The sequence below is a fragment of the Bombus affinis genome, chromosome 8 (genome assembly GCF_024516045.1).
Source record: "Bombus affinis isolate iyBomAffi1 chromosome 8, iyBomAffi1.2, whole genome shotgun sequence".
In the NCBI taxonomy this organism is placed as follows: Eukaryota; Metazoa; Arthropoda; class Insecta; order Hymenoptera; family Apidae; genus Bombus; species Bombus affinis.
In genome coordinates, this window is record NC_066351.1 from 2,086,612 (window position 1) to 2,107,131 (window position 20,520).

The following is a 20,520-nucleotide window of genomic DNA, read 5'->3' on the forward strand; positions in this document are numbered from 1 at the left end:
TAGTCACACGGAGAGAAGATGATTTCGCTAAATTCATCAGCAGAGGTTGTCGATGCAAGACGAACTATTTACACGTTCCATCTTTCTCCCACTTTTTCCGCCAATCTCCGGAATCCCGTGACAATCCATCGATTGCCTCCAAACCAATTCGAAGCGTAGGCCAGGCCCCTCTCGTCTCTCGACTGGCTCACCGCCGATACCAGCTACAATTAAAAGCAACGTGACCGGCGAGCCAACCAGCAAAACTGAAAGAGAACGAACCCGACGGTTTCTACGATTTGTTACGCAAAGGCTGAACGCTGGTTCAGGGGAAACTCTGTTCTTTCAACGAGAGGCAGAAGGGGCGAGACACAGAGGGATATATGTATTGGTGTAGCTGCGTTTCGAGGATGGAATCGAGTGGATGATGGTACGAAACGACTAGTCGTCCTTCAGCGACAAAACGCTCTCGGCTTCGTCGCCTGGATGACAGGACAATGATGAAGCGGTTTAATTGTTCTCGATCCGACGAGTTTTTCCGTCAATTGAATTACATCGGTAAAATTCTGAGCAAGAAGCGAATAGTTGAAGACGCGTCCCTACGAACCTGGACAGAAAGCAAAAACCAATCAGCGCGCCATTATTCTTCTTGTGCGAGAAATACGTTTAAATATTTGATACGATTCAATTACCTTATCTTGTTTCTTCTGTGATTTATATTATAATTCATTTTATCCGCTAGTATATTTTTCTTCGACACAGGTGTAATAAGTGAAACAAAGTTCAATGGCTATTTCTTGTAGCATGAGTAATTGGAAAGATGACTATCAGGTGACACAGAGGCAAGATTTGTACGATGCTCACTTGTCCTTCAATTCATAAATTCTTAGATTGAATTGTTTATCGAGGAACAATTCCGTTTTGTAATAGTAAAAGCACGCTAGTAGATTGAAATTGCGTACCACGCAATGCTAAATTAAAAATTGTAAAACTTAAAATAATTTTATGTACAAGTGAATGTGTAATGAAAATTAATTGTAACGGATTGTCATACAGTGACTAATTTTCCCTTATCCTATCATACTACCCTCATTCGATCTGCAATTCAAAAAACGTCTATATCTTATCTTATTTTATCTTTAAGCTGTCTTAAATTTTTCTAGTAATTCAATCTTTTTTAAATTATGTTATATTTTTGTAAAAATTTGTTCAGTAGCGCATCTCTTTCTGCTGCCGGTTATTTAACTCTATCAACAATTATAATGAAAATATTCCAGCAATATAAACTATCATATTATTCCCTTACAAACGATTCAATAACTCTCATTTTCCCTAAAAAAGGGAATCGTCGTCGCAAGATAAACTGTCGTTCCGCTGGAAACACGACAACGACGACAGGTGACGAGAACTGACAATGACTCGCGGCGTTAATCAAGGACGGCAGCGTTGAAGAGAAACGACGCGACGAGGAGAGCGAGGCGCAGCCAGGTCGGTAGCTGACGTCTAACTCAAGGATAGGTCGAGAGGAAATTAGTGTTCGTTCGCGGCCGCACGTCCTCGGTATGCGAGGTACTTTCGGGGATGTACTCACTCTCTCGAGGACGTCTTAGCGTTATTGGTTTTACCCCTCGAAACGCCTACAGCTGTTGAGAAGAGGGGGAGGTTGTTCCTTAAATGGAAAGCGTGCAATGGTGCGAGACAGAGAGAAGTCGAGAAGCGGAACGAGGGTCGAGAGAGCGAGAAGTGGGTTCCTGAATGCCTCTTTCCTGCCACTGACAACGAGACTACTTCGCTTAAGTAATTAGACTGCCGACCGTTCGTTACCTCAGTCATTTCTGAGCAGTAGTACAAGAAACTGGCTGCTGCCCTGTCGCTTTCTCGATCGCTCGTTTTCAGCGTTCTAGAAATTTTTGTGTTTCGCCGGAAGCTCCCTTAAGGCGGCATTTCAGGATGTTATTTTTTGAGCGATCTATAAGATGAAAAATTGTTAAGTAATCGTAGATCGATGGGGTTGAAATTGTTTGTAAATGTTTGGTCATACCTCGAGAAAATACAACTATCTTTAGCACTATTTAAATTATTACATGTTTTTCACAGTGTGACAGTTTGATAGTCTCCTGCGATTTATATTATTCTATCCATCCGAAATAGCAGAATGAAATATAATTAGAATTCACATAAACGTCGATATAATCCACTAGAACAAAACAAGAAAAATATATTTTGCCAAACACAGCACGTATGAAAAGTAAAAATATGATTTTTACCATGGAAATTTTATCTTATCCAAATGATACATAGCTTTCTTGAAATTATTCTAATTTTCTTATTCATTTGTTATTGAAATCAAATATAGAAAATTAAGAACATATCTCTTTCAACCGCTTGAAACGAGAACATTCCTTTATGAAAGAATCCACGAAGCAATTAAGAATTGAAAATTTCCATGTACTAGAAATAAAAGTAAAAAATTACCCATTTTATAAGTATAGCAACGTACGGGAAAATATTTGCACTAACGAAAAGGAAGTTCTAGCGTATCATAGTCATCTTCTGCAATTCTAAAAATAATCGATCTTAAATATCCTGGGTAACGGTCGAGAATCTGAAAAGTAATAATCTTCGTCCGTTTATTAGCTTCCACACCTAGAATCATGAATACTAATAACCGCTGTGGTTGGTGGAATCGGTAAATTGTTGAGATTTGTATAAGCACATAGCAGACCGTTCTTCTAATTATGATTCTTCATTCAAAACTTCATATTCCGAACTGGCAATTTTCCAGTTCGTTCGATCAAATAGGGTCAAGTGCAGCGTTTAGAAGAAATTGATACTCTTTCGATGGATGCGTATTTTTTCAACAGCTGATCCGGAACAATAAGTCGTTTCGTATAATAATCATTCAAGATTGTATCTTGATGCTCCGCCTAGAAGATTAATAAATGCTTTCTCCGTGTACATATACATGCATGCAAGGTGGCAACCATTACGATATTTATAACGAGTTATTAACGTCCAGAAGAACCACTCTTGCGTTCTTCTTGCATTCGAAAAGCATGGTAACGTCTATGTATTGTAGTTGCAGCATCTTATTGGATTGTTAAAGCTTCTGACCAATAAATTGCATCGAAAACAAAAGAAACTCTGGAGCAAAAATATTGCAGAAAATTTATTCGCTTATTTTTCCAACTTGTATTCCAGTTACTGTCGCGTCAACTCTAAAACACGATAAATAATCAGCATTATTCAACATAGATGAAAAATAATTAACTTCTTATATATATATTATATAGAAATACCTTTGTATTCGTGTTATATAGAAATACCTTTGTATTCGTGTTGAATTCGATGATTGCAACTATTCCAGTCTTATCGCATTGATAAAGCCAGCGACCAATAAATTGCATGGAAAGCGAAAGTAACGCGCAAGGTTGCGTTAATTCAAAAACAAATAATCAGCGTAGAGGAAAAAATAATTTCTTATCTCCTCCACCAAAGAATATCTCAAGCCATCAGCCAATAACGTTGGTAGTTCGCTTTGGAATATAACAACAATAACGCGTTTGATTTACGATTAAGTTGTCTCTGTTAACTTCGCATAACCAGTGGTGCAGAGTGCGTGAAGGACTTCTAGCAGCTTCGCCGGACGACGATAAACGGCGAGGAGGACCTACGAAGAGAAAGACTCAACCTCGTGGACCAACTATTCCTCTCGTCTTGAACGGACGTTTATTTCGTCCGGGAGGTGAGGCCTCCTTCCGAACGAACCTCTCGTTATGGTAGAGTTGTACACGAATAGCCAGGGAATAGCAGTTAAGACCGACTAGACAATAAAAGTTGTCGTAAAGTTTGTCACTAAGCGTGCGCGCACGATGCCGCCGCGCCGGTTCGTTAATTTCTCAGATTTATTGGCGCGTAAACTTGTTGAATCAATGTTCTCTTCGACCGCGAAACACCATTATGAATCGTTATGTAAGGCTAATTTTTGATTGCTTTATGTACCCTTTGCGTTTGTTGGGCAGACCTTTGTTCGAGGGGACGATTTAGAGTTTAGAGGGATGCGAAGGTCGATAGTCATTTCTAACAGAAGCGAGTTTCAGCTCGGTGTAATACTTGTAATTGCACGAAAATATTCATTTCCTTGGGCATGTACTTTGTTAAAAATCTTTTGAACAATAGAACCTTTTATTACATTTATTAAATGTTATTGTTTGTTATTGAAACCGTCGAATATATTTAAAAATAATAAATTAGTATACAGACCATATTCGCTGAGACGCTCGTACAGTGTATAAGTCGCAAAGTAAGATCGCTGATAAATACTCGCTAGATACTCGTCGGCAATTCGGTAGATAACTCTTGACAACTCTCAGATAACTCGTCGATACTGAACTCTTTTCGGTTTCGTCCGTTTATTTATACTGGTCGGGGACAGCCGAAAAATTCAAATTCGTCTTCGTTCGACGGTTGCTCGTAGCGGCGACATTCTTTTGCTCGGAGTTTATTTATTCTTACATTACATGTATCCTAACGATCTTGATAGTTCGAGGCAAAACAACAACATGATTTGAATTGTCCTCTACTCATGTGCCGCTACACTACCTTTCACGATACAATGGAACCTTTTACCGCCATTTATGTTTATCTGTTTCATCGCTTATTCCATCGTTATTTCAATCAGTTTGTATCTTAGTTTCTTATTCAGTTCTTTTCCAAAGTGTGTACGAGAGTAGTGGACAGACGAAGAACTGCCCTAATTATATTCCGTCTTCATCGTGAAATATGATCGGTCATTCTAATGTTGACCCTGTGATGCTTGACTTCAATGGTCAGGCGTAGAATCTATTGTTTCGATCTACCTTTTGCATCTGACTCGAAAGCTACATCTTACGTATACAAATATTTGTATACGTAACATTTATCTCTAACATTTTTAGATTCATACTTTAGGGTACATTACACTCTCGTGTGATTAATAATGAAAATTTCTACGACCTATGTTCATGGTTGTACAAGAGAATGTGTACTTATTAATGAATTTTTCTTTTAAAAATTACTCAAATTTGAAGGAAGAAATGTTTAACTTGCAAAGAAGACGCGAACCAATTTCCACCACTGGTCGACACCTAGTCAAAAGATGATACATAAATACATTCTCTAGTCGTTAAACAAAAACTTAACTTATCTTAGCTTCTTAGATTTATATAACATTTATATAACTTTTCCTTCTTATACATTTAAATCTCTTAACCGCAATAATCCCAATTCTTCAGCCACTTCGACAGATATCAGCTGACGATAGGATCCTACCGTGTTGCAGGTCCACGAACGAGGAGGGTGAAGAGGTCGGACGGCCGTGGCAATGGCGGCACACCCGAGGAAAAGCGTCCGCGGACCGCGTTCAGTGGCGAACAATTGGCCAGGCTGAAGAGGGAGTTCGCGGAGAATCGATACTTGACCGAACGAAGGAGGCAACAACTCTCGAGGGATTTGGGTTTGAACGAGGCGCAGATCAAGATCTGGTTTCAGAACAAGAGGGCGAAGATCAAGAAGGCCAGTGGGCAGAAGAATCCTCTCGCCCTTCAGCTGATGGCCCAGGGTCTTTACAATCATTCGACGGTGCCCCTAACGAAAGAGGAAGAGGAACAAGCGGCGGAACTTCAAGCAAAATGACGACAATAGGATCGATCGAATAATCGAAGCTAAACTTATCGACGAGCTCGTTCAACGTTTCGAGATCTCGTAAGAACTCTCATTTCTCGCGTTGAATGTCGATCGCGAGAGAATGAAAACGTGTCGTTGATAACATATCTGGTGAATCGTGAAAACGGGAGTGGTTGTATGAATGCGTTAGTCTTAGATAATTTAACGTTCCTCCCGTAAATTTTGTACGAAAGATCGTCATCGAGACCACAGCCACTTGCGCTCCAAAGATTCTACATCTACATTCTATTTTCGATTTCCTGAAATTCGAAAATGATTGCATAGTCAAATTAAGATTAACTTAGTCGGTTGCTTTTGTTTCTTCTATGTTTAAAAATTCGGATATTTATTTCGTGAAAAAAAATCCAATGCCACCGACCAAATATTTAAGCGACTGCTGAACGAATTTTTGCGATTCGTTGTCTTAGAGCTTCCCATTTAACTTGAGACCGATAAAACCGCGACGCGACGTATCCTGCGACAGGAAAGCTCATGAGTTACCGGCGTTATGAATCGAATGATGGTGGTCGTGCGCGCGGCGATCGCAACGATAGCTATCATTCAACATCGTTTGTAAGGGAGGAATTAGCACGTACGTTCCTATATCACGAATAAAAATGTCGTATTTAGAACCAGGGGAATGAACGGAGTAATCGATCGATCGTCGTGATTACACGCGAATCGTGTAAATCATGGTGAAATGGGTTGTACAGTGCCATTTGTACAGTTTTCTCGCGAACACAGTAGATCGAAAAAAAAAAAGAAAACGAATAGAAGTCATCGTTCTCTGATAAAGGAACCAGTATTCGAGGGAGAGACAAAGAGAGAATGAAGATACTTTAACCAAGGACAAGTGTGACAAGTTTTGTATGAGAGAAATGGAAGAGAGAATGAGAGTGAAAATGTAAAGTTCTAGTTTCGTTTCGTTAATTTATTGTAAAAATGTAAGATATCGTACGATTGCGACGTGCAATAGAAAACATTATACATATATGTATGTATGAAGAGAAGTAAATAGAAACGACGTATATGTATAGGTATATATATATATAAATATACATATATATATACATATATGTATATATAAAAAAGATGGATATAAATTGTCGTGTAAATAAAGTGCAACTTAGCGAGAACGTCGTCTCGATAGACTGTTTAAAAATAACTTAGTTATTTATTTACCTATGCTAATACGGAAGGCTCGATACAATATCGGGCACTTATACCTTGTAAGAATTATTTAAAGATCGAATTAAATATTCCCACTATCATGAGCCACGTATCAATGTATACTTGTTCTATCTTCAACATCCATCCTGTTCCTTTGCTCCTAGATAATTCCTTGATTGTATGGTTTACTCGCCGGTCAGGATAAACCTTATTCAAACGTTTGTACAAATACACCGACGATGTTACGGTCTGATAAATAGTCGATTAAATAATTACGCGGCATCAATGAACCGAATTATCCAAGTAATTAACGGCGGTTCCGTTTCTAATAAGCGAATAAGATACGGTGCTTTTTTACAAGATCAAAGGCTTCGACTTTCCATGAGATAGCAATATACTGAAACTTGGAATTTGATGTTTGCTTATAGATACGGGGCATGTTAAACTTAAAAATTCTTTTCAAGAACTGAATTACGCTAGGCTAAAGACAAAACCAACAATTGTACTTTAAGTACGTACTCCGATAGATGATGTCAACGTTAAAGTCCACTAGTTCACTAATTCACTAGTTTCGTCAGCAGCCAATTTACTGTCTCAAAATTAGATTCCATTGAAGAGTTAAGTTGTATTAAAATCCTCGCAGTAAACTATCAAGAATCGACCCTGGTAAAAATTTAATTTCGAAATACTATTTCGTAAAAATTGTATACTCCAAGTTTACATATCTGTGTATATTGAAATAACATTTCAGTTTTGTAATTAGTGCTATCAAGATTATTAATCAAAGACACAAACGTCAAGTCGGTTGTAATATTGTATAGAGTTCCTAATAATATAATTATAATTTTACAATTTTTACTTTAATTTTACAATAGTCCGAACTATTTATTTAAGTAAACTATGATAAATAAAAGGAAATTAAAGTATCTCCGTTCATAAATGGGAAAGGGAACTGAAAATCCACCTTAATGAGGAAAAAATAAGGGAAGAAATGAAAGAAAGCAAACAATCTCGATAAACAATCCAATTAAAAGATCTCTAAAGAAGAAACGAGAGACAAGGTGATCGCGATCTCGAGACATTAACGCGGCGGAATCGATCGATGCTGTGAAAGCGGTACTAGACGCGAGCTAATTAACACCGGGAACGGAATCAATCGAGCCAGATGTTTATCGAAATTTATCGGCGCGACACTGGCGAACCGGTGGGTAGGCGAGAGAGAAAGACAGTGGCGAGAGGCGATCGGTGTCGGGATAAAAGGTTTCGGGGCGGGTCGATTCACATTCAGCATTTGGCGCATGCTTCCACCCTCGAGTCGTATTTCAGGCCCGTGCAAACCCTATGAAAAGCCCCTCCTGCCGGCGTGATATCGATTGATTTACAGTCGAAAGGTGGCCATCGTTGATATCAAACCAGCCACGCCTACGTTTATACCGTGAACGCGATATGCGTGTGTTGCACGGTGAGTGGTGTCGGTTAACGCACTTTATACATCATTTAACCTCCGCTAGCGTTGTTCCAACCTCCCTTGTTACGTGTCTCCCACGAATCGTTCAAAAGATAGGTCGTGGACGATCCTTACACGTATGAGAAACTCGCGACGTTTGTACGAATTTGTCCTTGAAAATTGAAAATTCGTAGCAGAGTCGAAGCTTTTAAGTCAACTTACCGATGAAAAGTTGAAATCATGTTGAAGTTAGATAGTCATCGTTAGGGTCGGAAATAAGAAGATTGGAGACAGAGTTCGTCGACGTTGGAGAATAAATAATTTCATTGGTTTCTTCGTGTATTGGTGTGCCCATTTTTCTTTTTCGATAATGGAGCCTAAAGGTTGTCGGCCAAAGATCGTCCAGGATGTCCGAAGGATCAGCCTCGCTTTCGGGAACGTACCTGGTAAGTAATAGACGACATTAACGTACCGATGCCGACGTCGCGATGACTAATAAGCGACAATTATTTTTTTTTACAAGAACTGATGGTCGGAGACGGACAGAAGTTGAGTACCTGAACCATCCCGTAATATTTCATCGGTTGAATTTAAACGATATCTCGTGAACATCAAACGTAGGCTCACCTCTATCGATTCTCATAAATTCGATTACTTACACGTATATTCTGAAATAAGTCATTGTAATTAAACTTGACAACCTTAAAGTGAGTGTAAATCATAATACGCAGTAACAAATATTTCGTGCAGTCTCTCCTTCGCATGCGACGTATACGTAAAAATAAATATTTGGCCCTGTTTGTAATGCGATATGTCACTCGTAAGTTATGGAAATATTCGATGCTCGGTGCCTAGTAACGCTTGACTCCAAAATATATTGTCGATTGCTCGGAATCGGGAGGAAAGGCCGGCAACCGATACGTCCCTGTCAGATTATAATCGCGCCACTTGACAGACTCGCGCTTCTGTCTGTCCGGCAGACGTACATGGCCCAAGTCGAGACTACTTATGGGTGAAGCGAGCCGCGAAGCCACACAAACGGTTCTTGGTGGCTCCTTTGTCCCGGAATCTTTACAAATGAGATACAACCAGGGAGAAAAGTCAGAGGCACGTGAGGAAGCAGCAAACATTAACCCTGTGACCGACCCGTTCGACATTCCTGAGCAACCGTGCGCGCCTTCTGTAACGCGACGGGGACAGGAACCAGCCTTGGGAGCTTCGAGCCTCGAAATTATGCATCCGTCTCGAGAACCGTCAGCATACCGTGATTCATTTCACGTTGACGTATACTCCGCCACTTTGGAATAGTCGATGAAACGAATAGGGATTAGATGTTGACCGTAGATGCTCGTGTTACCGATTGAAACGTCGATGATGCGCGTTAAACAGATGCGGCTGGAATAATCCCTGAATCGTTGGGAAACAAATGGTTTCCGTTTCATGGACGCCATTTGATCCTCTTGAAAGACAATTCTGTTTCGTTGTTTCAACGTATGCGCGTTTCCCTTTTATGCATGCAACACGCTGCATATTACCTGGTTCGCTCGAACTGTTTAGAAAAAGAACCAGATGCAAATTCGTCGGAGATTACCGGTCAGTTTGGTTCGGCCTCTGTTTACATACGAGATCGGCCCAACAGAACGAGCCGATCCGGAGGCAGCGGTATCGGTCTATCTTGTGCCATAAATCGCATGCAAATCGCGCGTGGGCCATGGGACTCAATAAAGTAATGCGGAAGGGAATTATTGAGCCTGCTAATCAGCCGTAAATAACGTCCTAGAATTCTCTAGTTGCGCGCCTCGGACACCAGATAAGCACCTAGAGAAACGGAAAAAAGTGAAAATGGTTTATAGATAAGGGGACGCGCGCTATCAATCGACGTTGCACTTACCGTGCTTGCATACCTCTCGACGCGTTCTTGGCGTACCATTGATATATTCGGACGCCAGCTCGCAGCTTTCGTTTGATCGTATCTTAATTGCATGATTTTTCACAAGATTGTAGGTATTTATTGGATTATTCCGCTTTCGTTTTTCTTCGTTATCCTCTTGTCTCTTTATCAGTGTATTATATTCACGATCATTTCTTTTGCTGCTATTTTGTGGAAGTTGCACATAAAAGATTGTCTCTAATCTTTAACTCCGTTTCGAAAATTTGCTTGTTTCTTTAAGTTTCCTAATTTTTTTCTATATATTCAAAAAGCTTAATCCTTCGATTTGTTCCATTATTGAAATTGCCACCCGATAGGATTGTGCGGCGGGTCAGCTACGCGGGATTAAGAGAAGGATAATAATTCGTGGCGACCGTGAGAGATCGGTAGACCGAGATCTTCAAGGATGATCGTCGTTAGTGAACGGGGCATTAGTCGTACGGTAGCCGATGCCGATGGATATGCTCCACCGTCAGTGGGGAGCCAACGTGGAAAGCAGCGTCGGGAGATCTGATGGTGACGGGTATTAAAATTAATGGTCAACCGTGCACGCTGACGTGTCACCTTATACCTCCATGCGTCATTTTGATTGACCAATAAATTATCTCGTGGAAGGTCTCGCGCGTGCTTGACCATCGCTGTTCTCGCGGTTCTTTGCTCATTCAAGTAAAAGTCTGACCGTTGTGTAATTTGTTGGTCGTTTCACGCGGTGAAACGAAGGCATACTTTTACGAGCTTGAGGAGTCGATAAGAATCTTCGTAGAAATTTCAAATAAACACCAAGGTATCTCTTAGTATATGAGAGATGTACATGATCATTTTACTGAAAATTTATTGAAAATCACGAAATTAAACCGAAGGATGGATTACACAAACACATCAGTAACTGATTATTACATGCACATCAGAACATAACTTAAAAGTAAAATTTTGAATATTAAATCTAGGTATGGTAGTAAGTTAGGGTTACTTGTGCCAATATCTTCAACATCTTAAAATTTAATTTTTAACTTTGCATGGAATAATCAAATGAATCAAATGATGAGAAAATATCATACATGCTTATGCATGAGAAAATGATTCAAATAGACCTATGGTGGCCTTATTTGAATTAACAAGGATATATCACGTCAGTTAAAAAGAGCTAAATAATGTGTTTTCAAATGTAAATCTTAAAAATTGTTGGTAAACAATTTTGTTGGTAAACAAAAATAATTTGACGAATTACTTAGCTTGACTCAAATATCTCTCCCTTATCCTATAGCAAGAGAATCAAGGTGCAGGTTCAATAATAATCTCGTGGCGACACGACGGTTCATTCGTCGCATGTATCGAAATAAACGGACAGCAGTTTTGCTTGTGATAGAGTAACAATAACGAACTCTCTGTCTCGTGAATTTCCCCGAAACAGCTTGAAGCAGGCTTTAATGGCTTAATCCGCATGTTCCGGCAACTCGATGTGTGGGCCAGCGGGTCGATGGTCCCCTTTGAAATTTTCTTTTGCTGCTGGTCCCCATGGAAGGCGCGTTACCGGCCACCGATGGGACAAAACTCGAGAGCGCTGCCTTGTTTTTAGTCGCACCACAGGCCAAATGACCGGGACGCGGCACTCTCATGCATGAATGCAACGTCAGCTGCCATCCCGGGATATAGCGAACTCTTCATTAACCGTGCAAGGGGTTACGGAGAACGAAACGTCGTCTTCGCTCGTGAAATGGTTCCCTGATCCTTAATATTGTTACTACGTCTGCCGCCAGTAAATCTGAATTTTAATTGGACCGCGATAACATATGGATGATGAAAGCCATGATGTATCTGAGAGTAATAAGAAAGGTTGTCATCTTCTGTATAAATCTGTAGTTGTACGTTTCTATCACTTGAATTTCAATGTTCAACCTGAAAAAAAGAAATTCAAATGAAAATGTGAACAATTTAACGATTTCTTAAGACACTGTCCGCGAACTGTGTGCAAACAGATGACTACAGTAAATGATATCACATAACATATTTCACAAACATATTTACGAACAGTATGCAAAAAATATAACAAATAGATAACGATATATTCATATATTGCTTGCGAGTATTAAAATTCAAGTGGAAAAGTATTAAAATTACAGCACTAACAGACACACTTTCGTATTACGTCTACAGATTTCCTCTTATGGAATTTGGTCTAATTTATTCCAAACCATCGTTACTATCGATCGACACGATGCTCAGTGTGAATAGAGAAAGATACTGGTAAGACGATTCCGGACTGTCGACGATTCACTCCCCGATTCCATGACTTTAACGAAAATTAAGTGAGATAGGTCCAGACGGGCCAATGCTTTTTGACAGCGGTCAAACTCTCTGCAGGGATCATAGGATCGGTCGACCCGTATTTAGTTTCCTAGTGTCATGTCCACCTTTACGCATCCGCGCCTCTCGACAAGTCCGAACTCCAAACATGTCTGGCCGTGGATACTCTCGCGCGTCACAGCTCTATTCGACAATCGGAACCAGTTTTAAAACCTAAGCCACGCCAACTTTTATGGATTATAGAGAGATCGACCAGGGAAATTATAAGGAGCTGTCTTGTCTTCCAGATAGTTTCAATTCTGAAATAGTTTCGTTTTCATTAGCTTGTTTAATTTCATTAGTTTGCAAATAAATTGGAGTAGAGTTACTTCGCAGCTGCACTAATCAAAAAGTCACAATTTGAATTCGTCGAAGTCAAATTGTAACTGGAATTTATATAAAAAAGATTCATTAATTCCCTACCCCCTCCCATTACCTATTTCATTAATTCATTTAAATAAATATCGATAAGATAAATGAAGTTCTACTGTATTCCAACCTTTAATAATAGACAATTTAAAATATCTGAGAGAAGATCGTCAAGATCCTCTTAAAGCGTATGCAAAAGTTTCCTTCGGGATCATCGTGAAAAAGGTTGCACGGAGCAAGTTCGCCGTTCTAATGAACCGCAATTTCGGTCTGTTATTCGTGATCTCGATACAAATCTGAACGGTTGTGCAAAAATTCGCGTTAGATCGAGGAACGACGAGAAACGAGAAGGAATTCCCGAATCCGTGGTAGCCTATAGGTGGATGAGTCACCACCTTCGGGATCGAGCGTAGAAGGTAAAGAGCCGCGGCGAGCAAGAGAGGAGAAACGAGAGAAAAACGAACATGAGAGGAGCTGAAGAGAACCTTCAAGTGGTGGGGACATCGTGGTAGAGTGGTGGTACCGGTTGGAAAGAGTGGAAAGGGAGAGGTGGGATTCGAACCCCGGGACCACACACGACGCTCCACGCGTCTGCGACTCGGTTACATTGCTTAATTGTAAACGGCCCAGTGGTTCTCAAGTTCTTTTCTCAGTTTATACATTTTAACTCTTCTCAAGTTATTTTAAGATAGAAATTCTAAATTCTTTACAATTAGTATGTTCGTTGCTACATGCACTGCTCTTCAAACACTGACTAATTGGACAGTAATACGAAATAAATTCAAGGAATAGAATAGAAATTCTAATTTCTTTACTGCGTACTAAATGTTCCGTTCTTTTCAACATTAATTAGTTTTGGAGCAATGTTTATACCATTACCAATAAAATTTTAACGTCGAAGAATTATAATAAAGTACCAAAAAAGTTATATGTTTTTGTTCATTTTGAAACTAAAGAACCAACGAATAAGTCTGTAATAAAGTATCAGAAATTACAAGATAGAAGGTAAATCCCCTTAATGAATACAAATTAACGAAGAAATTTCAATTCATTCAAGAAAAGAAGAAGCCATCAGTAAATGGCGATTCGTAGCATTTGTTAGTCAGAGTTGAAGCAGGTGTTTATGAAGATTTTAATCATATTCGATCGAGAAGAATTCGAGGAGGGCTCGCGTCAGAAGTATTCGGGCAATGATAACGAACAAGAGTTCAGAAGCCTGATTTCTTATCTGCAACATCGTTAATGCCATCGATTGTTCCCTTGCGGCGCGGCGGTTCCAACTAATTAAAACCAGAGTCTCATCGAGTCTTCTTCGTTCTCCTCTTTTACCTCGTGGCTTCCGCCGGTCGAGTTGTGACCTCTCCCTTTTCTCTACTTTTCGGCATTCCTCAAACATTATTCCGTCCTTCTTTCTTGGATGTCTAGTGTCAGCTTAATAGGCTTACATAACGTTATTGAAAAAGGCCTCGGCAAAATTCATTTCACTTTAATGCGTGCACGGAATAACGTATCTATTTACCTAAATCCCACTTGGGATATACATGATTCGTTTAAACGATTTTATTGCTGAATAGTCCTTAACCCATAGAGGTTATCGTCGAAAATAATTATGGTAATTTTATCGTAAGCAAAATTTCAATTCGTACATATCTTTTTATTTTACAAATCGACAAAGTCAAACTAATGCAATTGTATTAGATGAAAGGTAGAAAAATTATTGCATGCAACAATTACAAATAGCATTCCAATTATACGCTTATAGGATGATAATATTAAACTAAAATTTACATGGCGTAAAATTTAAGGATTTGTTTTGTAGATTATTCGTGATAGTTAACTATTCGTTATGATCCTTTAAAAATAATGCAAAAATATAATATACAATCTTTGATACATACGTAGAACGTTTTTGTAAATGTGGAAGAAAGGACAGGCAACAGAAGACTTCTTCAAATCCCCATGCTTTTGTAGTACCATTATCTTGAGGAACCTCTGAAATCCCGTCAGCGATTCCCAAGTGATTTTCTTAAATCTTGCCTGAAACATTTCGAATAATACCATTAGATACGATACTTTATTCCATTCTTAAAATCGAAGTCAGATCATATTCCTATGGTGTAACATAAACATCGATATAGAATCGACAACTACATCAACGTTTCATTTATAACGATATTTTACAAAATTACATGTGTTATAAATGTAATCAACTATATAGCATTCATATTTGAGACGAAATTTAAATATACTTTGCAATTTATTGTTATTTATATTATCTTCTCATAATAAATTAATTTATAAAAATAAGTCATTTATCTCCTGAGGATTGAATATTTATATTGAATAATGAAATTGAGAAATTAATAAAAAAATGAGGTTAATGAGTACGGCTTCTAAAAGACACATTTATGGCGATATTCTTATTAATGGTTATGTGTATTAGTCGATGTAAGAAGAAATAGCAAGCTATTATTATTATTAAGTTGCTAGTCGTTATTGGTTATGTGTCTTATTTGATATAGAAATAAATCATGAAGTAAAATAAGTCACATACTTGTTTATATGTTTAGATCTCCAATCAATTGGTTATGTCGATTTCGCTAGCGTCGTGAATTCTGTGTTGTTGACCAACCGACATGATTCTCCACAGCGTAGTAAATTTTCATCGACTGCCGCCGCCTCGAGCATCAAAAATAACTCCAACAAATTTCTGAAATCACCTGTGACAAATAATAATTAAACTGTCAGACTCTTAAATAATTTTGAGCAATTAAGAAATTTACGCACTTTCTCGATGTTTACCACCTGACTGACGTTTTGCGCATCCTTCTGCGCATCCTTCTGCGCAATTAACGTTCCAAAACGCGTTCTCAATCAAATTACCTAGACTTTTGCCTGAAATACGGTCTACTCGCGTGTCAGTGTGTTTGTTACGTGAAGTCAACAATAGTAAACTCGCGAGATGACGATACGAATCAAACGAAAAGGTATAACACGATACACCATACTAAAGTTTACTCTCATCTTGCAGTAATATCATTACAATCCGCATTGTTTATTATCCGTTGTAAGATATGGTCTACTAGTAAGTACATAATATTGTAGTAGATACTTCTTAACGATTCATATATATTCATGTTTATTTTCGTGAAGTGATATCAAACGCGTGAACACTAACGAAAGATATAACGCCATAGATCACGTAAGCATCTCCGATATTCATTTTTATAACTGTCATTGTCTCGGTTTAGACGATGCTATCGATCTCGTGAAGCAACCCGGTCAATAGTGAAAAATATAATACAATAGATCGCGTTAACATCTTCGATATTTATTGTTGTAACTGTCAGTGTGTTCTTTTACGTAAAGTGACAATACCGGAAAAGTAAAAAATATAATACGATGAAGTGCATTAACATCTTCAATATTCACTTTGCAACTCTCGCGATAATATCGTTGCGATTCAACCAATAGTGATTCGCATCGTCCGTCATATGTACGTCACAAGATACGGACTGCTTGTATATTAGCGTGTTCGTTCCTTCAGTAATATCGAACTGAATAATATCAATAATAACCTGTGAAGTGATAATATGTTAAACGAAAAGTATAACACATTAGATCGGATTAGCATCTTCAATATTCTCAATACCCTTTCTTCAATATTTTTCAATATATCTACTATGTATTTACTGTATCATTCTTTTCGATCTCATGACAATATCGATGCGATTCGACTAATCGTGACTGACATCATATGTCGATAACAACGTCACATAGTGCATACAATGCGGCGTTGCGATCAATTAAAGTAGCACCAAAAAGAAAACGCGAGTAATGAGCCAATTCGATGAAAGTGCAAAGTTGTGTCATTAAATCGAGGAAAACTATGCCTTGGAGATTAACGCTAGCCATGGATTATGGATTCGTCACGCAGTCAACGGTGAGTGCTCTTTTACAACCTCCTGTTTATTGTTTACAATTTTCTTGACAGTCCGCGAGATAAATGCCCGCCAAAGGGGCTAGGAAACCAACGCAGTAAATATGGCGTGCGTGCATTTTTACGTGCTTTCGGTACAGTTATAGCAACGTTTCGCTTTCGTTCTTAATTTACGGTTTACGATCGTTTACGATATAGTGCATCGAAAAAATGTTCGCTGTTTGAACTTTTGAGTAGATGATATTTCTTTTAGACGTTTCGAAGACAGGAAAAGGGAACCACGTAATTGTATTGGGTGTAATTTTATCGAATGACGCCATCGTTTTTTCAAAGTAAGGAATGTATATAATATAACATATATAATACATGTTGAGCCGTGTAGATCCTTCTCCTTTCACTGCAACATATTCAAAGAAATTTCTGTCATCTTGTCCTTCAATTCGTTCTTCTTATGAAAAAAGTCCTTAGTCACGACTCGGGCCACTTTCTAGGTTTGTCTCTGACCCTACAAATTATAGCTGTCCATTTATCGACACCTCCACGTTCGTGTATTCAGTTTGTCTAGACGCGAACAAAATTTCGGAGTGGTCCGCCATTTTTTATAAAATGGATCATTGTAGAGCTTGTATCAAAGAATACAAAAGACTCATTAGTACTTTTTAACAACCAATTCCACTAGAAACAACTAGACACGTATTTTCTTTAAATTAGAAGGTATTACTAAAATAAGATAATTAATACTTTCACAGCTTTAACCCATAGACAAGATAATATATTCACCAGTACCTTTTAACAATGGACTTGCACTAAAAAGACATTTAGACAATATACTTGTCTCCAATTGAGTCATATTATCAGAATAAAATTCTTAATGTTCCCAGAAATTCAGCTTTTCAAAAATATAAGAAATTTATCAGTATTGTTAACAATAAATTTCTACTATGAATAAATGAATAATGTTATTTGACTCGAAATGAATTATATTACTGAATCAAGATTCTTAATGTATTCACAGTTTCTATCCTTTGAAAAAATAACCGATTTACCAGTATTTCTGAAGAATCGAGTTTCGGTAAAAAAAAACCAGTTATAAAATATACTTGACTTCAATTGAACCATTCTACTAAAATAGAATTCTCAACGTACTCACAATTTCAATCTTCACACTTAAAACAATTTATACTACCTTGACACGATTAGTCATTAACCTAATTAGTATCATTCAAAATACTGTATGTATCTATATTTCAAAGAATCTAAACTAACCGTAACAAGAGCAGGCCAACTACGAAAGCGAGTAGTGAAACGAGAGACGTAAGCGCCGGCGCCCTGGCCGTCAGGTTTCGTCGACGCAGATTCGTCGTTAGGATCGACGGGCGTATCGAAGCCGGCGCGGCGCGGTCTGATATCAGCTACGGCGAATGTCTTCGGGGTGGCTAGTAAGTCGCGTGTGACGGGAGGGCCACCCATGTAGCTGTTGTTCGCTCGCATCTATCATGGAGCCACCTTCTTTTCTCGGCAGCTTAAGCCCCAATAAAAGCCCCCGGTTCGGCCTGTGTCTCCGGATCGAGCAAAAAATCGACCATTATCTCGCGAGTTTCTCGACCGGAGCCACCGATGGATCCGAGTTACTCGGCGACCTATCCGTTTCGATTCACCCATCGTGATTCACTTCTCCTAATATCATTCGGCCCGACGATTTTTCTTCCTAGCGTTTATCGTGCTTTCCGTTCTTCCGCGTCCCACATTCTTGTTAAATTCCAACATCGTACAGCCAGAAACGGACCTCATTTAATCCTAACCAGTGATACGTACATTTTATGGCTTGTGATTTAACGTCTGATGAAGTATCAGACGCTTATTTAGTAAGACAGTATGGGACGTAATCATTCCCGGTTTTAGCATGATGGAACAAGACGCTCGTTTAATGGACGTACTAATAGAGCAAAAGATAATTGTTTACCGAGTAGCCAAAGACGAAGAAAAAAAAACACAGGCATATTATACTGGTCCTTGGAGAGTTAATCGTCCAAGCACAGAAGATTCGTAATTACCTGCGATACGTTTGGACTCAAGGCTGAGTTACATACGGTTTCGTACGATTCTCAATTACCTTTGAAACTCACGATCCCTCTTCAGATGGCGGATTAACGATGCACGCTAATCGCAAGCAGGTGTTTCCATCGTGGATACTTAGAAGTCTTGTGCATACCGTGGATCTCTTCGAAAAAGGAATCGTCGTACTTTTTGCTCTCGGTGGTGATCGTTACACTAGCGATATCGTTTCCGTTGGTGTCGAGATCGAACGGTAGCATCGGGGTTAATTAGCGCGGTTCGCGATACACATGCACGCGATCGTGTATATACAGACACATTCGAGCGAAGGAGAACGCTCGTTAACCCAGATTTTCGCGATATACTATATATAGAGTGTCCCTGTGAAATGATTATTTCGATCGGGAATTGCGACTTCACGCTTCGATTTCGCACCGACCGCGACGCCGACTTTCATCCAGCCGCCTTCTTTTCATGGCGACCACTGGCTCGTTGTGTTTCTTGCTTTTGGAGTTGGAATAGCTCGAAGTTCATCACTTTTATGGTTACTTTAGAATGTTTTGTCGATGTTCGAGGCAATCCTGCGATAAAATTCTTCGCTCCAGTTGCTACTGTATACGCGCCGTGTTACCGCTTCACATCAACAGAGATTGAGTTATAAAACACAAGAAAAGAACAGATAATGGATACTGCATGATTCACGATTCATCTTAATTTTGTATCAATAACCGTCGACAAAATTTCTGTACAGACAAAATTATCTATTCAAAAGAGAAGCTATTCACAATATACCTACAACCTCGAATTAACTAAATGAAGAATGCTTCCCATAATCGTACAGATCTAAACCCAACAAACTGCCCACATTCATTTTCTTCGCAACCATTCTCTAATCAACAATCGCAACAACGTGTTCCGCAAGTTACATTCAAGGTTACCGAACGCATCCTTTGAACACCCAAGTCGGTTTCTCGGGGATCGTCGATCGCAATCTATCGATACCCGTAATCGATTCCATAGTATCGGGAGCCTAGTGTGCGCCGGATCGTCCTATCGTCCGTTCCTCCGTTCATCGCTTAATTATTACGGGCGTGCACATAGTATACGGCTGCGATAGCGCATAACCGGCGATTTGCGCCGCCGGAATTTATCACCTCCGTAATTGGCAATCGTTTATCCGCACAGAACCAGTACCACCGGCGTCGGTATCCGCGGATTATCATCGAACACCGCGCACGTCCGACCCGGACCGCCCGCCCTCTCCGAGTACCTCCAATTCGGATCGTTAATTCGCCAGGCATTTACATTTTCAATTACCCTTCTTCTCCTATGTGCCGAGCCGCGGCACGAAACACACGGGTCGGCTGCTCGCTTGCGAGATCCACTCCGTCGAAAATGATTACCGCCCTCTTCGACGATCTTTTTAACCCTTAACACTTTGACTGCCAGTTGGTCATATATGATCGGCCACAGTTTCTCCTGTGGTGGTCATTGATGACCGGAGCGCTTGAACTTCTTACAATTATAAAAATTGAGTGAAAATTGACAGTTAGGGCATTTTGAATATAATCGATAAATAGAAGA

At 39.3% G+C, this 20,520-nt stretch overlaps 1 protein-coding gene and 2 long non-coding RNA genes across 10 annotated transcripts in view; 1 reads left to right on the forward strand and 2 right to left on the reverse strand.

Annotated features, from left to right (window-relative positions):
- The window catches only part of LOC126919458 (uncharacterized), a 251,512-nt gene that overhangs the window by 109,379 nt on the left and 121,613 nt on the right, over positions 1 to 20,520 (reverse strand). The gene's annotated exons all lie outside the window — the stretch shown is intronic.
- LOC126919459 (uncharacterized) lies at positions 935 to 16,157 on the reverse strand. 7 transcript variants are annotated; one of them, XR_007711640.1, is made up of 10 exons: positions 15,729 to 16,156; positions 15,496 to 15,661; positions 14,840 to 14,978; positions 8,522 to 8,742; positions 3,306 to 3,649; positions 2,480 to 3,197; positions 2,247 to 2,381; positions 2,021 to 2,176; positions 1,571 to 1,948; positions 935 to 950 (listed from the first exon to the last, which is right to left on the reverse strand). It is a non-coding gene; the product is annotated as an uncharacterized LOC126919459 (long non-coding RNA). The 7 variants fall into 7 exon arrangements; XR_007711641.1 differs by lacking the exon at positions 935 to 950 and adding an exon at positions 1,063 to 1,077 and having other exon boundaries at positions 15,729 to 16,157; XR_007711642.1 differs by lacking the exon at positions 935 to 950 and having other exon boundaries at positions 1,079 to 1,948; positions 2,480 to 2,906; positions 2,970 to 3,197; positions 15,729 to 16,157.
- Positions 3,805 to 6,964, forward strand: LOC126919448 (homeobox protein E60). The gene is made up of 2 exons (XM_050728768.1): positions 3,805 to 4,807; positions 5,300 to 6,964. Exons 1-2 carry the CDS (start codon positions 4,762 to 4,764, stop codon positions 5,650 to 5,652), a joined length of 399 nt encoding a protein of 132 aa, XP_050584725.1. The 5' UTR covers positions 3,805 to 4,761; the 3' UTR covers positions 5,653 to 6,964.

Excerpts from the sequence above, each read along its gene's own strand:
- LOC126919448 (XM_050728768.1), top strand. The coding sequence starts at position 4,762 with ATGATCGGTCATTCTAATGTTGACCCTGTGATGCTTGACTTCAATG. Across the intron at positions 4,808-5,299 it reads TGTGATGCTTGACTTCAATG|GTCCACGAACGAGGAGGGTG; the intron begins GTCAGGCGTAGA and ends ACCGTGTTGCAG.